Source organism: Epinephelus lanceolatus, chromosome 8, assembly GCF_041903045.1.
Source record: "Epinephelus lanceolatus isolate andai-2023 chromosome 8, ASM4190304v1, whole genome shotgun sequence".
NCBI classification, from domain to species: Eukaryota; Metazoa; Chordata; class Actinopteri; order Perciformes; family Serranidae; genus Epinephelus; species Epinephelus lanceolatus.
This window is the reverse complement of record NC_135741.1, coordinates 14,175,834-14,191,132: the sequence shown is the minus strand read 5'-3', so window position 1 is coordinate 14,191,132 and position 15,299 is coordinate 14,175,834. Positions and strand designations below refer to the sequence as shown.

General features: G+C 40.8%; 1 protein-coding gene across 2 annotated transcripts in view; it reads right to left on the bottom strand.

The window, feature by feature from the left end:
• Positions 1-3,491: 3,491 nt before the first annotated feature.
• The window catches only part of scube3 (signal peptide, CUB domain, EGF-like 3), a 107,587-nt gene continuing 95,779 nt past the window's right edge, over positions 3,492-15,299 (bottom strand). For both annotated transcript variants that reach the window (XM_033629159.2, XM_033629158.2), the window contains 13 exons: positions 12,853-12,975; positions 12,582-12,698; positions 11,398-11,493; positions 11,157-11,273; positions 9,338-9,499; positions 8,936-9,139; positions 8,118-8,279; positions 7,841-8,008; positions 7,585-7,746; positions 7,303-7,500; positions 7,046-7,198; positions 4,095-4,174; positions 3,492-3,788 (listed from right to left, as the gene is read on the bottom strand). In XM_033629159.2, the coding sequence (XP_033485050.1) occupies positions 3,636-3,788; positions 4,095-4,174; positions 7,046-7,198; positions 7,303-7,500; positions 7,585-7,746; positions 7,841-8,008; positions 8,118-8,279; positions 8,936-9,139; positions 9,338-9,499; positions 11,157-11,273; positions 11,398-11,493; positions 12,582-12,698; positions 12,853-12,975 (1,895 nt within the window). In that variant the 3' untranslated portion in view covers positions 3,492-3,635. The remainder of the gene's footprint in view (positions 3,789-4,094; positions 4,175-7,045; positions 7,199-7,302; positions 7,501-7,584; positions 7,747-7,840; positions 8,009-8,117; positions 8,280-8,935; positions 9,140-9,337; positions 9,500-11,156; positions 11,274-11,397; positions 11,494-12,581; positions 12,699-12,852; positions 12,976-15,299) is intronic.

Below are 15,299 nucleotides of genomic sequence, written 5' to 3'. Positions count from 1 at the left end.
AAAAAAACTTATCAGGTTGCAGGAAAGAAGCTGATTCTTGGTGGGAGGGGGATTTTTGGGAATGAGGGCCAAGTGAGCGCGCTGGGATGCTGCCTGCTGGCGTATACTGTAGCACACGGAGATATTGGAGACTAAATGTACAGAATCTGAGAACTGCATAGAGGAATTTCAAACTGACATGAGATGGCTTGGCCCAGCATCGCCCTCAAGTTTGACAATGTGGTCAAAATCCCTTTGTGTCATCCTAAAGTTTAGGTACATCATATAAAGTGTACCACTTCACTTATTTTTATTTACATGAGTGGGGATGAAATAAAGTCAGAGAGCAAGCGTTGACTCAATTTAATTTCTTTCAGAGGGTTGAATGTACAGGATGGGGTGTTGGGATTATCTGTACCAATTTGACTGCAGTGGTGATGCTAATGTTGTTAAAGGAATAGTCCTTAGGTTTTGGGAAATACTTTTTACTTCCTTCCAGGGAGTCCTTCCTGCAGCCCGATACACCAGCTACATGCAAGTTCTCTCTTACGTTAGGGTGAAAAATCCACAGTGAATGATATGTTAAAACAAGTTGCACCTTGGCCCCCAGGAACACCGCTTAGCCTTACTTTGATTTCCTCTAGTGGCCACTTATTGCAGCAAAAAATGCCTGACAGGACACCTCAGACTGCAAACAAGGTCAATTATGACTTTCTATTGAGAATTTTTGACCTACGGAGGTTTTATATTCGAAAAATGTTCCTTGAGCCGAGAAAAGAGATTTAAAATCAGTCTATGAGCCAGGTAGTAACTTGTAGGCGTAGCCAATGGGGTAAACTCTACTGCGCATATTCATTGGCCCGCATACTGCGGAAGTAAACCTGTAAGCTAGAAACTTTTTTGGGAAATGCACCCGATGAGCAATTCCATTGGACAGACTGGGTGCCATCTTGGGGTCTGGTATCTAGTTGTTATCTATCTGTGGTTGCACCATAGAGACGCAAGGTTCAAGCTACTTTGGCATTAAGTCCACACTATCTAAATCATTGTTGCAGAAAATGACGTTTTCACTTCCTGTGGCCAATCAGTGAAAAGCACTGCTAGGCAGATGAAATTGTAATGTTATAATGAACGCATGATTACCTACACTGGCAAATTGTTAGAGGTATAATTATAGATGACAACTACACATTTCTATTTGCTTGTACAGGATATTTGTTATTGTCCATTTACTTGTGTTATTTTATGTGTATGCACTTGATTTCGCATGTTTACACCCCCGTTCTATTTCTAGCATTTCTATTTTGAGTATAAAAGACACAAGATCACCGAGGGTTTATTCTTTCACAAAAAACGTGTTGCCGATACAAAACAGCCGGTATAATTAGCTCCTCATACTCCAGTTATCCCACGTTTCAAAACTATGCAGCATGACAACCTCTATTTTACGGAGGACTTTAAACCTACCAAGGGCTAGGTGTAAGATTTAACATGGCTGTATTTCACTTGGTGCAACCCTTAAAATGTTAGTAGCACGTTAACTCAACCAATGTTACATTGATTTACGCTCAAACCAGGGTAAGTTTGAACTCGCTTGTAGCTGGTGCAACCCAGTGCGGTGCTGGAGTCTTTGAGGTTGCTAGGCAACTCCCTAGAAGTAGTGCTACAAAAACCCCTGCAATTTAACATTTAAGTTACTGTAGTGATTAAACAAACAAGATGTAATGTGTTGATTAGTGAGTTTTAGAGGTTCTGGCAGGCAGATTTATTTACCTTTTGAACAGAGCCATGCTAGCTGTTTCCAGTCTTTGTGCTAAGCTAACGGTCTCATGGCAGTAGCTTTATATTTACTGATCAGATGAGAGTGGTGTCAGCCTCATTTAATCTCCAGAAAGAAAGCGAGTAGGCGTATTTCCCAAAACACTGAACAATTCCTTTAACTACTTAGCAGATCCTAACATGAAGCAAAGTGTTAAATTTTTAAAACTTAAATCATTTTACCCTGTTTTGGTCGCTGTTTTGAACTCAAAGAATTTTTTTTTGTTTTACACACCAAATACTCAGTTTTTATAACATTTGACACTATACATATTTTTTTGTGTTTCTCTGGATAAGAGAGCAGTTACATGTTGAAACCTAAACATCTTCTGCCCATCATGACTGATAAATATTTAATACAATGAGTCTCAACAAGAATGCAACCTTAAACACATTTCACAAGCTTCGTTGTGGGTCTCAATAGTGTTTAAGAAAACTGAGATGTGTTTTTATTCATTGCACTTTGTACTCAAAGGTAGGATGATGGGCTTTAAATTTAGTGCACAAAACAAAGTGACCCGCCCCTTTTTTTGGGCGGTCTTTGGAAGAGCTGTCTTCATTGGGACAGAACAAAACATGAGCGGGGTGTTTGAAGGGGTCACTGGGTGTCTTTGGATTTGAGACTGGTGGGGCAGAAAGTGATTTTAGGGGTCCTGTGTAAAGAAATTTAGGATTAAAGAATTCAACCCTCGTCTAATTTATTTTCATTATTTACAAGATTGAAATAAAAACACGATAAAACTGGTAGTCCACAGACAGACAATGTGAGATTATCAACTTACTGTGTGTAAGAACTAAAGTATTTCAGGCATGGAGCTTCCTTTAGTTTTAAACCTAGAGTCTATTAGTGTGTCGAGTACATCAGAAAGACAATATGAGATTGAAGAATTAAAGTGACCTTTTAAAAGAAGCAGCAAACATAATGTCCCTCAAAGACATTTCTCTCTCTCTCTCTCTCTCTCTCTCTCTCTCTCTCTCTCTCTCTCTCTCTCTCTCTGAGACATGTTCCACTAGACATCACATTATCTCATTTCTGTGGCTCTCACAATTATAAGTTTGTTATTCATCTCCCAAATGTCCACTATGTTCCTGGAATGATAAACCACCTGTTTGTATTTGCTTTGAGTTGAAAAAAATAAAAGAGCAACAGAAATAATCTTAAGGTTGGAAAACGTCAGCACAGTCTAGACAGACGGAACAAAACATAGATTAACTGTTTTAACAGTAAAACCCTTGGAAACTGCTCTAAGAGCTCAAATATAGTAAGGCTTTGAATGACCTGGAACGCAGCTGCGACATGAATTTAACAACCGCTCCTCCTCGAGGACAGCACACAGACACTGAAGATGGAACCAGGGTTACACAACACTTACACAACACTTACAGTCATACTTAATGGTAGGAGTTGGAGCTGGAACTCACACTGCTCATTTTAGCAAATACAATGACAAGCTTGATCAAGCTCAAACCGCGCACACAAAACGTCACTCCTACTGTCTGAAATAGGCGTTTCTATTGTTTGGTTTTGTGGTTGCATTGCACAACAGAAACCAAACCCACTCACGTACTCTACATCCCCACTAAATGCTTGAGCTCGGGACTGCAGACCTGCGCTGAATGGAAACTGCCAAAAAAAATTCCTAAAACACAAATTGTCAGTATTTCTCAGGTCTGCATAGTGTTTATTGTCAAAGCCTATGGAAAATAAGAGAGTGTAAACATACTAGTATGTTCTTAAGTCCTGTGAGAGTTGTGGGATGTGGCCTGTAAGGTGGAGGGGGATGTCAGGGGGGAGGAGGTGGGGGTCACGATCCGGTGCTTCAGCAGCTGTGCGAGCTTTACTTGTATGGCCGCAGGAAAGCCGACACTTTGCTGCTTATGAGGCGAATGAAGGAGCGAGGAAGCATCTCGTTGGACTCCCGAGTGGTGTACTTAAAGTAGTTGTTTGGGTGAGCCAGCACATCAAAAAGAGTCTTAATCAGTTTTTTATCCTGTGGGGAAGAACAGATGGGTGTGAACGCCACACTTCAACGCATATCGTCATCCTTAATAATAGTTTGAGTAACATTTGAGGCTATTACACAAGGTTGGAAAACAAATTGCACACCTACTACATGACGATATTAGCAGATCTTTTCAATATTCGTCTGACTCATACAAGTACTAATGTTTGTTGGCAACAGCTTTGTTTATCCTAATAACATCTTAAAGGTACAGATTATTGGTTGACTGAGTCACCTCTCACAGGTGGTCTTTTGTACCAACATGAAATGAACATAGTGAGAAGATCTGCTAACCTTGAGGATTTCTTGATGGTTTTCTGAGGCGTAGAGTCTTCCATCTCGCACTATGTCCTCTACCAGCTGTTCATAGTCCTCTGAATTTAAAAAAAACACAAGACACAATTATAACTTGTCACGTTATGAAATGATGTAAACAGGCTGTGTGTGTTCACAACAAGTTAGGTGGTGAAATAAATAATAGGCTGTGTCAAAAAACATGTTGAGAAATTCTTTGACTTATCACCTGTTGGACATTAATACAGACCGTTTAAAGATGCAGTTGGTAACTTATAAAAATTGTTTTATTTGCTGATGTTTTTGGTGTTTTTGATGGCATTTGCAAGTGTCCACAGCATCTGAACATTAACAACCAATTAGAGCCAGGGAGTCTCTAAAGACCTGACAGCACACCGACAGCGAGTCAAAAAACCAGCCCCTATTTTCAATGTACAACCTCACATCGGCAGTGGCTAGACACATGTCTGCACTCCTGGACTTGCTGCCTCGTGGCACCTTACGCCACTGTCCTATATCCAGCCTCACCGCCCCCAGAATTAAATGCATTTTCCCCTCACTCACTCCTTGCTTGTACATACCAGCTCCCATAGCAGCTCGACTCCTTTCTTCGCCATGGATGCATAAAGAGAACTCTGTCGCTATCTCGTGTCTGACAAAGACTGGTTGACAAGAGACTCGTCGCTGAGGTCAAGAAATATCCCGAGCTAAAAGACCCACGATCCTGTCATTATAAAGACGATTACCGAAAAGATATTGTCTGGCAAGTCATAGCTCTGGGGAGCGGCTCTTCAGGTGAGCAATCAAGTTTAATTAGGGATTCTCCACACATGATTTTTACGCTAATGCAGAGGTGAAATCTTTCTCAGTAAAAGTAGTAAGAACTATGTGTGGTCGTCTGTTGAATAGCTACAGTGCGATGCGTCCAGGGGGAGGCGCCAGTGTATTTTTTAGCTTAATGCTGCGGTGGGCAGCGCTGATCAAATATGACACATGATATATGGCGGTGGTCGGTTTTGGCACAACAGTTTTCAACATTTACAGCTAAACAGTACACTACAATACGTTTCTGAAAACATCTGAGATAGAAATAGGTGATACAGATACAGAATCTTGATTCATATTTAATGAGCGCTACCTGGTTTGACAGTTTGACCAAAGTTCACAAGCAGTGACTGACAGCTGCGTTAGAGGCTCCTCGACTCTGACTGATTGTTTTCCTTCAAGCGCCGTAGAATTTTGCAAATGCCATTACAGGCACCAGGACAATGCTGAGTAACAAGTTTTTTTTCCACACACCGTCTTATTCAATATTGTGTGTATGTCTTGAAAGTTCAGCAAATGTGGCAGTTATTTTTTTAAAGGTTACCAACTGAAGCTTTAATTTGAAATCTACAGTGTAACATTAAAGAGACAGCAACAACAACAAAAAAACATTTACGTATGTCCATCAGTGCAGATGGTTTTGGTTTTATTCACACAGATTTTATCCAACTCTGAGATTTTGACATTTGTCCACATACAATGCAGTGGACAAAATTATTTTGATGCTCAAAGTTCTGAGAAATGTCTGTTACTCTGGTTGTTTTATTCTGTATGGAAGAGTCTTAGGACTGGGCACTAAGGGGGCAAATGCATTTTGAGAAGATCAGATCCCTCAACATTTAAGATACTGTGCAGGATTTTCCTTAAGAAAACAACAAAAACAACGTACAGACTCAAAGAAGTAATCCCTTCTAATCATCACTTAAACCCCACTCTCAGTTTGTGGTAATGTATATTTATTCAGAGACCCTCTGCCTGTATTTTCTTGTTATTTTCTGAGTTCAGGATGTTTATGGGCGTGCACCTCTGGCGCTCGGGTAAGGTCAGGGCTTAATAAAAATGTAGCAACCAGCTGCCAGCCTGTAAGCAGCAAGCATCCAAGAGATACACTGCAGAAAGAACATGCAAATATAGTGAGGTGAAATGCCAAATGAGAATTTGGGTTTGGCGCTTACTTTCACTGGTGAGCTGGATTCCTGCATAGTATACCTTTTTTAAAGTCGAACTTTTGAGAATATATTAAACTACTAGCGTTAGTGTTGGCAGCTGCCTCTAAAAAATGCTCTGTGTGCATGAATTCGTGAAACTGTACTTCAGAATTGGTTTTACTAACAAGAAGATTGTTTCTCTTTAATGCAAATTCACAATCTGGTAATAGGTATTAGGGCTTTAAAGAGACTGTGCTGAAAACTGCAGAAGGAGAATCCACAAATTTGGAGGGGGTGACTGCATTTGTGCAATCTGCAATAGCTGGTAATGGACAGATGTATGGTCGGGGTATCTGTGGTGACAACTGATTCAAATACAGGGAGGATATGTTGTATGATTGCATCACAAGACACAACTTGATGGACCGAAAGGAGCTGATTTTATTCACAAAATTTTGACTTTATTCTCAAAATGCAAACCAAATCTTCCTCCTCCGATTTAGTTTTTCTTATGCCTGCAAATCGTATTAAAGTCTGAATTTATTCTCTAAATGCAAAGTTAAAAAAAAATCATCTTCCAATTTTTTTGCCTGATCCTAATATTACAAAATATCAATTTAATAGTGGTGTGCTTCCACTGTATTTGTTCTTTTAAGTCTAATTAAATACATTTTTAATTATTTGTATTTTGTGTTTTATTTATTTTATTTTATTTATTTTATATTTTGTAATATATTTATTTGTAAAATAATAATTTTGTATTTTATTTCATCTTGTGATGTTCCGTGTAACTGGCTTTAAAAATGCTATATAAATAAAGTTTTTATGACATATTGAAGTCAGAACTTTAATTAAAGTTGAAATTCAATTTTAGGAAACCGAAGAATTTTTGTGAACAATAGAAACACAAGCACACACAAAGAGAAGGCAGATAGGTGTATATACGCAGCTAGTGTGATAAATGAGCTGGCTACGTACCATCATAAGTAACATAAGGGATCTGAAAGCCTCTGGCGCTGTTGGCCTCATTGGACTTGAAGTTAATCCAGAGACGTCTGGAGCGAGCGGTGAAGGCAATGGGCCGCTCGTATGTCTGACACGTCTCGTAGGTGGTGATGGATGTGGCCGACCCTGGCAGGGGCACAGAAAGGACAATGGTGACTAATCAGGTTTGTATGACACAGTTATAAATCCTAAATCCCACTGACACATTGACCAGACAGAGAGACACTCACAGTTCTTCCTCATAACCAGCACATCTCCGCACTCATCCTCTGAGGGCAGGAAAATCTCCGGCACCACAATCAGGATCTTGCGCTTGCTGGGCGGGTTGATGTTCCAGATACACTCCACGTTAGCAGGGTAATTCCCGGGATAGTTAGGTGACTCAATGTAACCCATGAATTCACCCATCTCACCACCACATTGCCTGTCTAGACATACACAAACAAAACAAATTAATCTCCAACTCATGATTAAGAAATCTGGAAACTCAAAACAGTAATTTTCGTACTTACTCTTGCATTGTGAGACACTTGTGGCACCGTCGAAATCTGTGGTGGTGTTGCCAGGGCAGGAAATGCAGTAGTTCTGTCTGAACTCAGTCTGGTACGTCCCCACCGGGCAGCGGATACACCGGTGTACTGTGGTGTTGTAGTAATGACCCGGTGAACACTGAACTGCAGGGCAGACATGACAATGTACATTAAGTGGGAAAAAGTTTGGCAAATTATTTGAGTATTTACTGAGTGATTAAAAAGAGCACAAGCTGACCTTTGACTTCACAATCATGGAAGGAGCTGGCACCTTCCCGCTTGGTGCCCAGTCCTCCCCCACAGGGGAAGCAAAGGGTCCGTCCTAAATCTGGTTGGTAGGTGCCCTGAGGGCATGGCTGACAGGGTTTGAACCCATCGCTGGAGAAGTACCCTGTATGACACTGGCCTAGATTAGATTTGCAGAGCAGGGAGAGAGGGTTAACAAAGGACATCAGCCTCTCACAGGATCAGGAATACATGTTTCACATTGTGCCTGAGAGTTTAAACTAGGCTACCTGCACAGGAGGAGATGTTTCGTGCCCCGACAGGCCCGTGGCCGTCACTGCCGGGGCAGAGGTCACAGGCCAGCTGCCCCTCCTTCTCCTGGAAAGTGCCGGGCGGACACTGGACACAGCGCTCCTGCTCACCGTGGTAGTAAGACCCCGATGAGCATCTGACTGAGAGAATATCCACAACGGCTCCGGTCAGAGAGGACACACTTCACTTTAATCAGTTCAAAGATATAAGGGACAGTTCACTTCAAAATCAAAAATACATATTTTTCCTCTTACCTGTAGTGCTGTTTATCAGTTTAGATAACTACAAACTCAATGCTAAAACGTATAATTTAAAATAACACCGTTATGATAATGTAAACAGAAACTGAACATACTATAAACAGCTTCCTGACAGTTGACTTTTAGGAAGGACAGTTGTATTAGAATTCATTTAACTGTGCAGGTGTCCCTAATAAAGTGGACACTGAGTGTATACTACTGTCTCACAAGACATTAATGCAGCTTATGACACCATAAATTAGACTTGACATTGTACATACATAGCTATATGTCACTTCACATACATGTCATCCTTATTGTTAACCTGTTTGTTTTTTTCATTGTATATATTTTGATATTTGCACTCTTTTCTACTTTGTACTGTAACTGCTGCACAACAATTTCCCTCCCAATAAATACATTTCTATCTTATCTTCACTTGGGTTATATTACATTCAGGAAACGGTCATTGTTCTTTTAGTTCTTTAATCTAATACATTTAGACCTCACAGTAAAACAGCTCATCTAACACTCCCGGCACAGCTCTCTGGTCTTACCACATCGGCCATTGTCTTTCTCCCAGCCTGGGCCGCAGTTCTCCTGAATGGGAGCAGCCTGCGGAAGTTTCTGGGCCACCTCGTATTCCAAACCAGCGACTCGGATCAGGAAGCGCTCCTGGTTGATGGACTTCTTCAGAGCCTTGATATATGTCTTAACCTGCTTCTCCATGCGTTGTCTCAGGCAGCTCAGATTGCAGCTCCCTGTTCAAGGGTCAATAAAACAGTTTCAGTCACAAGCACACAGAGATCCTAAAATCACATATTTAGATTCAATCTTAAAAATGAGATATTACCATGTGCTGGCCATTTAGGTTGCTGTTGGCTGTACAGTCAAATAAGCACAAGGTCAACGCAGGCAGAAACTGCTGTAAAGGTACTGATTTTAATGAGATGACTGACCTGTAGTGTCTCCAGGTTTGACCTCAGCTTCCAGCTCCAAAGTAATGCGTGTCACCTCTTTGTTGGCGGGGTTGCGAGCACGTCGCCCTTTAGCTTTCTTAGAAGAGTCACATTTGAGATTAACAAATGTCACCAGGCAGTTGCTGCAGGGCTGAGCCCCTCCTGTGGACAGCACGATATTAGTAAACTCCAATCACACAATAATATTTAATGTTGATGAATGTTTGACAGTGAAGGTCTATAGTTTCTTGGAGCTTTGACTCAAGGGTAGCAGATACGACACAAGTATACTAAATACATTTTATTACATATTTACATATATTGTGGTTCACTATAGTTTTCTTCATTAAGTTATCTTTTGATTATTTTCTCAATTTATAGACTAATTTGTTTTGTCTGTAAAATTTCAGAAAATTGTGAAAAATACACAATATAGTTGATATAAGAGTCAACAAGCTGGTTCACAACAATCATCTTGGCAGATACATGGGAACAGATGAACCCACACACATTTTTGGGGGAATGTTACACTCATTCTGGGTCAGTGTGAATGCTACAATTAAAGAAATTCTGGTACGGATGCACAATATTGGAATTTTTGCTGATATCCGATATGCTGATATCGAACAACTCAGTTGACCGATAACCAATACCAATATCGATATATCCACTTTTTCTCCCACCTAATTTTAGTGATCATGACGTCTCTTTTATAGTGGAATTAACATCATATTGTGCATGTACACTCTTATCATGATGGCCCACCAGCAGATGGAGACATGACATACAATACTTTTCAGTGTATGTGATATTCATTCATTGTGCACATTAAGAAAAAGCATGTTGGCCAATTCTGATCGCATTTTAAAGCCAATATTGCCTGATACAGATGACGTACCGATATTACTATGCATCCCCAAATTCTGGTAGATGCAGGACCTAAGGGATGCAAAGTTATGTACCTTTGAAATATAAATGATTGTGTCACTGATGATTAAAGATATTTACCCAAGATATTAGTGATCACAAGCAAAAGGCAATCACAAGGATGTGGGACAAGACTGAACCCCCTACTATAGAAAAATGGTTTAAAATAATGGGATTTTTACTATGGAGAAAAATGACCTATCAGCTTAGAGAGAGAGAGAAAATGTTTTTGATAGTAAATAGAAGAAATGAATGGTTTATGACACAGTGGAAAATGCTCATGGACTAACTGATGTTTAAACTTCAAGATACTAGATTAATATGTTGGTGAAGATTCTCAGTCATCCAGGTCATGGTAATCCTAAGTGCTCTATCGTTTGCAACTTAAGTTTCTTGAAGATGTTTCACCTCTCATCCAAGAGGCTTCTTCAGAAACTCAAGCAAGTCCAGCTTCCAACAATATAGCACTAAGAACTAGATACATATATGACCTTCTTCGATAATGGACATTTGTAAATTTTGTTTTCTTTCTCTATCTTCTGACTGTATAAAAAAGTCCTGAATTAATATATATACTACTTGTGGTTGTATGCACAAACTCAATAAACATTAATGCTTAAAAAAAGAAAAGAAAAAGAACCAAATTACTTGTCTGGTCAAAGCAACAGTATAAAAACCAAAAATATATATCTTATATGACAAAGAAAATGGCAAATCCTCCCATTTACGCAGTTGGCACCAGCTGTTGGGCATTTTTGCTTGAAAAATTATTAAAACAATTATTTATCAAAATAAAAATTGCCACTATATGTATAGTTTCAGCTCTAAACTACACTGTACATCCCTTTAGATTTCTATAAATAATAGCATATGCAAACAGATGAAGACAGACCTGGTCCAAGTGTCCGTCCTCTGTCCTCTGTCCTTCCGGTCAGCTTCGGGTGCAGGTGACATTTGGCGTTTTTAATCTTGAAAGACGCCGTCTGCTTCACTGGAGGGGCCAGAGTCTCTACAGACAAACAGAGCACAGTGGGTAGGAGCACACAGTAACATCAAACTGCAGCAGCAGCAAAGACAGGCTGACAGTGACCGACTGAGTGTTGAGAAGTGTTTGATTCTATAAATCAGCGAACCTATGCAGCTCTGACTGCTGCTGGAGTTGAGCCTGGCAAGAGACTTCCCTCTGAGGATGGGGATACCACAGCTGACCGAGTAGCTGTTGTCAGACTCTGCAAAAGGTCACACACAAACAAAACAAGTTAAGCAGCAGTACATTTTTAATTAAAGGAACAGTGTGTAAAATTTAGGGGGATTTAGCGGCATCTAGTGGTGAGGACTGCAAATTGCAACCAGCTGAAACTTCTGGTTAGAATTTTTTTTCAATGTCATTTCCTGTTAGCCTATATTTGAAATATGAAAATTCTGTTTTCTTTGATTTGAGGTACAGTGACAAATTTAGGCCAAAGCAAGTGTAATTTTCAAGATAGAAAGATCAACTTGGGCTCAAACTGAAGCTTATGAAATTGGGAAGTTTTCTATGTACAAGTGAAGCAGTAACATTAAACACAAAGTGATGAAAATAATAATTTTTGATGAGAATTAGTCAAACGGACAGTCATTTGTTTTGGGGATGTTCTGTGTGATATTTTGTAATGAAATAGCAGCAAGCCCCAGAATTCTATTTTGCTAATTTGCCCTTTGTGTCAGGATACTCCTTGTCAACTTTCATACTTGTATGACTATTAATGCCATTGTAGTGCCCTGATATTTGCATTTATATAATTTTGCCAGAAGCATGTCCCAAAAAAAGAGGTTCTGGGCCCCCTAAGACCAAACAGCGTGAGTTGGCGGTGCTCATTACCAACTCGATCTTGGAGGATCTCATTGGCTGGCAGTGAGTGGCGAGGTGGCAGGTATCTTGGCGAGTTCCTGCAGCTGGGTGGCGATGCCGGACGTCTGCAGCAGTAATGCCTGATTGTTCTCGACCAGCAGACTCTGGTGACCAGCCGCGTTCTGCAGATCCTGGATCTGCTGGGAGCCGTGAGTTCCCAGAGTTCCGAGCAGTTGGACCACCAGGACCTGACCACCAGCGACCTCCTTCAATTTTTTGTTCAATGTTTTTTTTATCAATATTATTGCTGTTGATAATGGCGTATACTATTGCATCTGTCCCCAAAAGCTATTTATAAATGTGTTTTTAAAAGTGCAATACAAATAAAGTTTACTATTATTATTATTATTATTATTACATTTCTGCCAATATATCCCCCTAAATCTTACACACTTGAACCTTAAAGACTTCTGTTTTGTGACATACCTGCCAGATAGTGAGCTTTAGAGGCACAGGTGAGAGAGCAGCTCTCTTTCTTGCCAGTCTTACTGCAGGTCAGAGTGGCCTTTGGTGCCACCAGCCCGACAGGACATTTCACCAGCTCTGAAGGGAAATAAAAACCCACACAGAGTCACACACACTGTTGGTAAAGAAAGCTGACAGAGAGCGAAATCACCAAGGCTCCAGTATAAGGAAACTGATGTGCTTTGAGTGTGTGTCAGTAGATTCACCACACGGGGGCAGCGCTGCTACGTACCAATACAGTCCTTTCTGTTCCAGTGCAGCTTGTACCCTGGTGGACAGGTACACTCGTAGCTCCCCAGAGTATTGATGCAGCCGTATTTACAACCTCCACGGTTTATACTGCATTCATCAATATCTGTGAATAAATATTTTGACATATAGACATTTAGTGGTCACACAAAAGTGTCACTACAAGGACTAACTGGACACACCTTCTCTAAAATATAAAATGAGGAAAAGGATTTTCATTGACGCTGAGAAACAATGTGCTCCGTTAAAAGAGATCTGGAGTCAATTTTGTTGACTAAAACAAAAAGAGAAACTGGCTTATTAAGAACCAGCCCAGCTGTGAATGAGGAGTTCCTGAGAGGTCAGATCACTTCATCCTGTCACAGAGCCACATTCTAGGAAGATTAATGTGTTCGCGTGTAAACAGGAGTGATTCTTCGTTTTGATGTCGCCACATTCAATTTCATGGTCAAAACGTCTTTGCTCTTTCAGTGTGGAAGACTTGTGGTGAGCAGTAAATTATAATCACCTTTTCAAACACATGCTGAGCTAAAACCACTTAAAGCATCCGGGATCCAGATGCAGGCTCGCAGCCATCGACGCCAGACAGAAAATCAGTTTAGTGGGTAGAGCTGAGGATGCGGCAGGCTGCGGACAAGCGGCGGAGACATCGGGGCAGAGACTGAGATAATGGCAGTGATTGATGATCTGGCCCTCTGATATGAAATGCTCTTCCTTGTCTCATTCAATTATTCACCCTGAATAAAAACAGTCGGCGTGCCTCTGCTCTCCCTGAAGAGGACGATGACTTCATCAACAGCGACGTGTAGCCAAAGCTGCTTGGAAATGTTACGAGAGGTGCGCTGCTTATCCTCTGCATCAAAGCACTCAATTTAAAGGACAAAGAACTCTAATGAATATCTGATGGCAGCGCAGCTCATCTGCCAGGAACTCTTGTTTTGACTTCTTTGTTCCTCCCATACTTGAAATGTAACCAAATAGACGTGATCTGACCTTTCTCCAGAGCCTTTATTCTCTGTGTGTTCTTACAGAGGAGATGAGTCAAGAAGGAGGAAAACAAAAAAGACAAATTGACGTTTAGACTCAACAGTTGCTTTGTATAATTTGTGAGGAATTTCTGGATGGGGGGAGTTCATGGAAATGTTGTCATCTGTAAATTTTAATCACTTTTGTGTGCTTATTCATCAACATCAGCAATTCCCAGTCCAAACATCGTAATTTGAGTTTTTAGAGGAACTTTCCCTGAACGCAATCTGGACACATGGAATTGTTGAGATATCAGCTTAATCTCTGTGTGGTTTTCAGGGTTTAAACTTCTGTCTGTCTTAGATCTATGCACACATACATGTGTCAGTACCAGAGGAAAGCATTCCTGTTGTGGCCAATGCTGGCTGGATCAAATAAGGTAAATTTGAAAAGTATTTAGTCACAACAGCTCCAACTCTGTTTTCTTACCAGATAAGCAAAAATGAGCGGCTTGTTCTGCTGGCTGAGACGGAGAATGGCTGGATACACTCTCACTTGGGAGGAATGTTGACAGTCCTCGGCACAATGCTTGACAGCAGGTCACTGACCTAATTGGGTTTGTTTAGGGTGAGTCTATTGTTAAACACTGAGCACAGATTTCTGGATTGTTTGGCAGTTATATTTCAGCTGATAAACCACACAGGGAATAACATAACCTTGGTTATGGCCAGGAGTGAGAAAGTACAACGGGGAGCACCATAAATCTCGGGGGTTATCTAACAGTTCCGACAGTGCCAATGAAAAGCGGGGGAAAATCATTCATCACCTTCCCTCTCAACAATGGTATAGAGAGTCACTTACGCCTGACCATCTTCTCTCCACTCAGCAGCCCAGTGTGGCCTGATCACAGTCCATCATGGGAGTAAAAGCCCTACAAATCCAATTCTGGTGCTTCTATTACCCGAACTGACAGCTAATACAGCTGCCTGTGTGTGCAATGGATCCCATGAAGCCACTGGACCCATTCGAAATACAGCTTGTGTAATTGTAACCATACATACATACAGGGTGTGGATGAGATAAAAGCCCTTACAATATAATAACATCCAGCAGCATTACAACCATCTCTCTGACTCTGTAATAATACCCCAAGACACTGGCTCTCAATCTATGGTACGTCTACCCTTCCTCTAGTGGTACGTGGATCAATCTCCAAAATATTGAACAAAAAACTTCAAATGAAAATATGTATGTATGTACGCTGACACGGACAGCGTCTTCTGTCTGTACTTATGCCTCGTGTCCACTTACATGTGACCGGTTCCCCCTAGATCTGTAAACATACGGTTGATGCCTCTAGTGTCCAAAGCAAGGAAGTGCATTTCAATAATGGATGGATAGAAACATGATAGAAACTACCTGTAGCCGTGGGGGAGAGGCTAATTTTGTTGTTTTCAATATTCA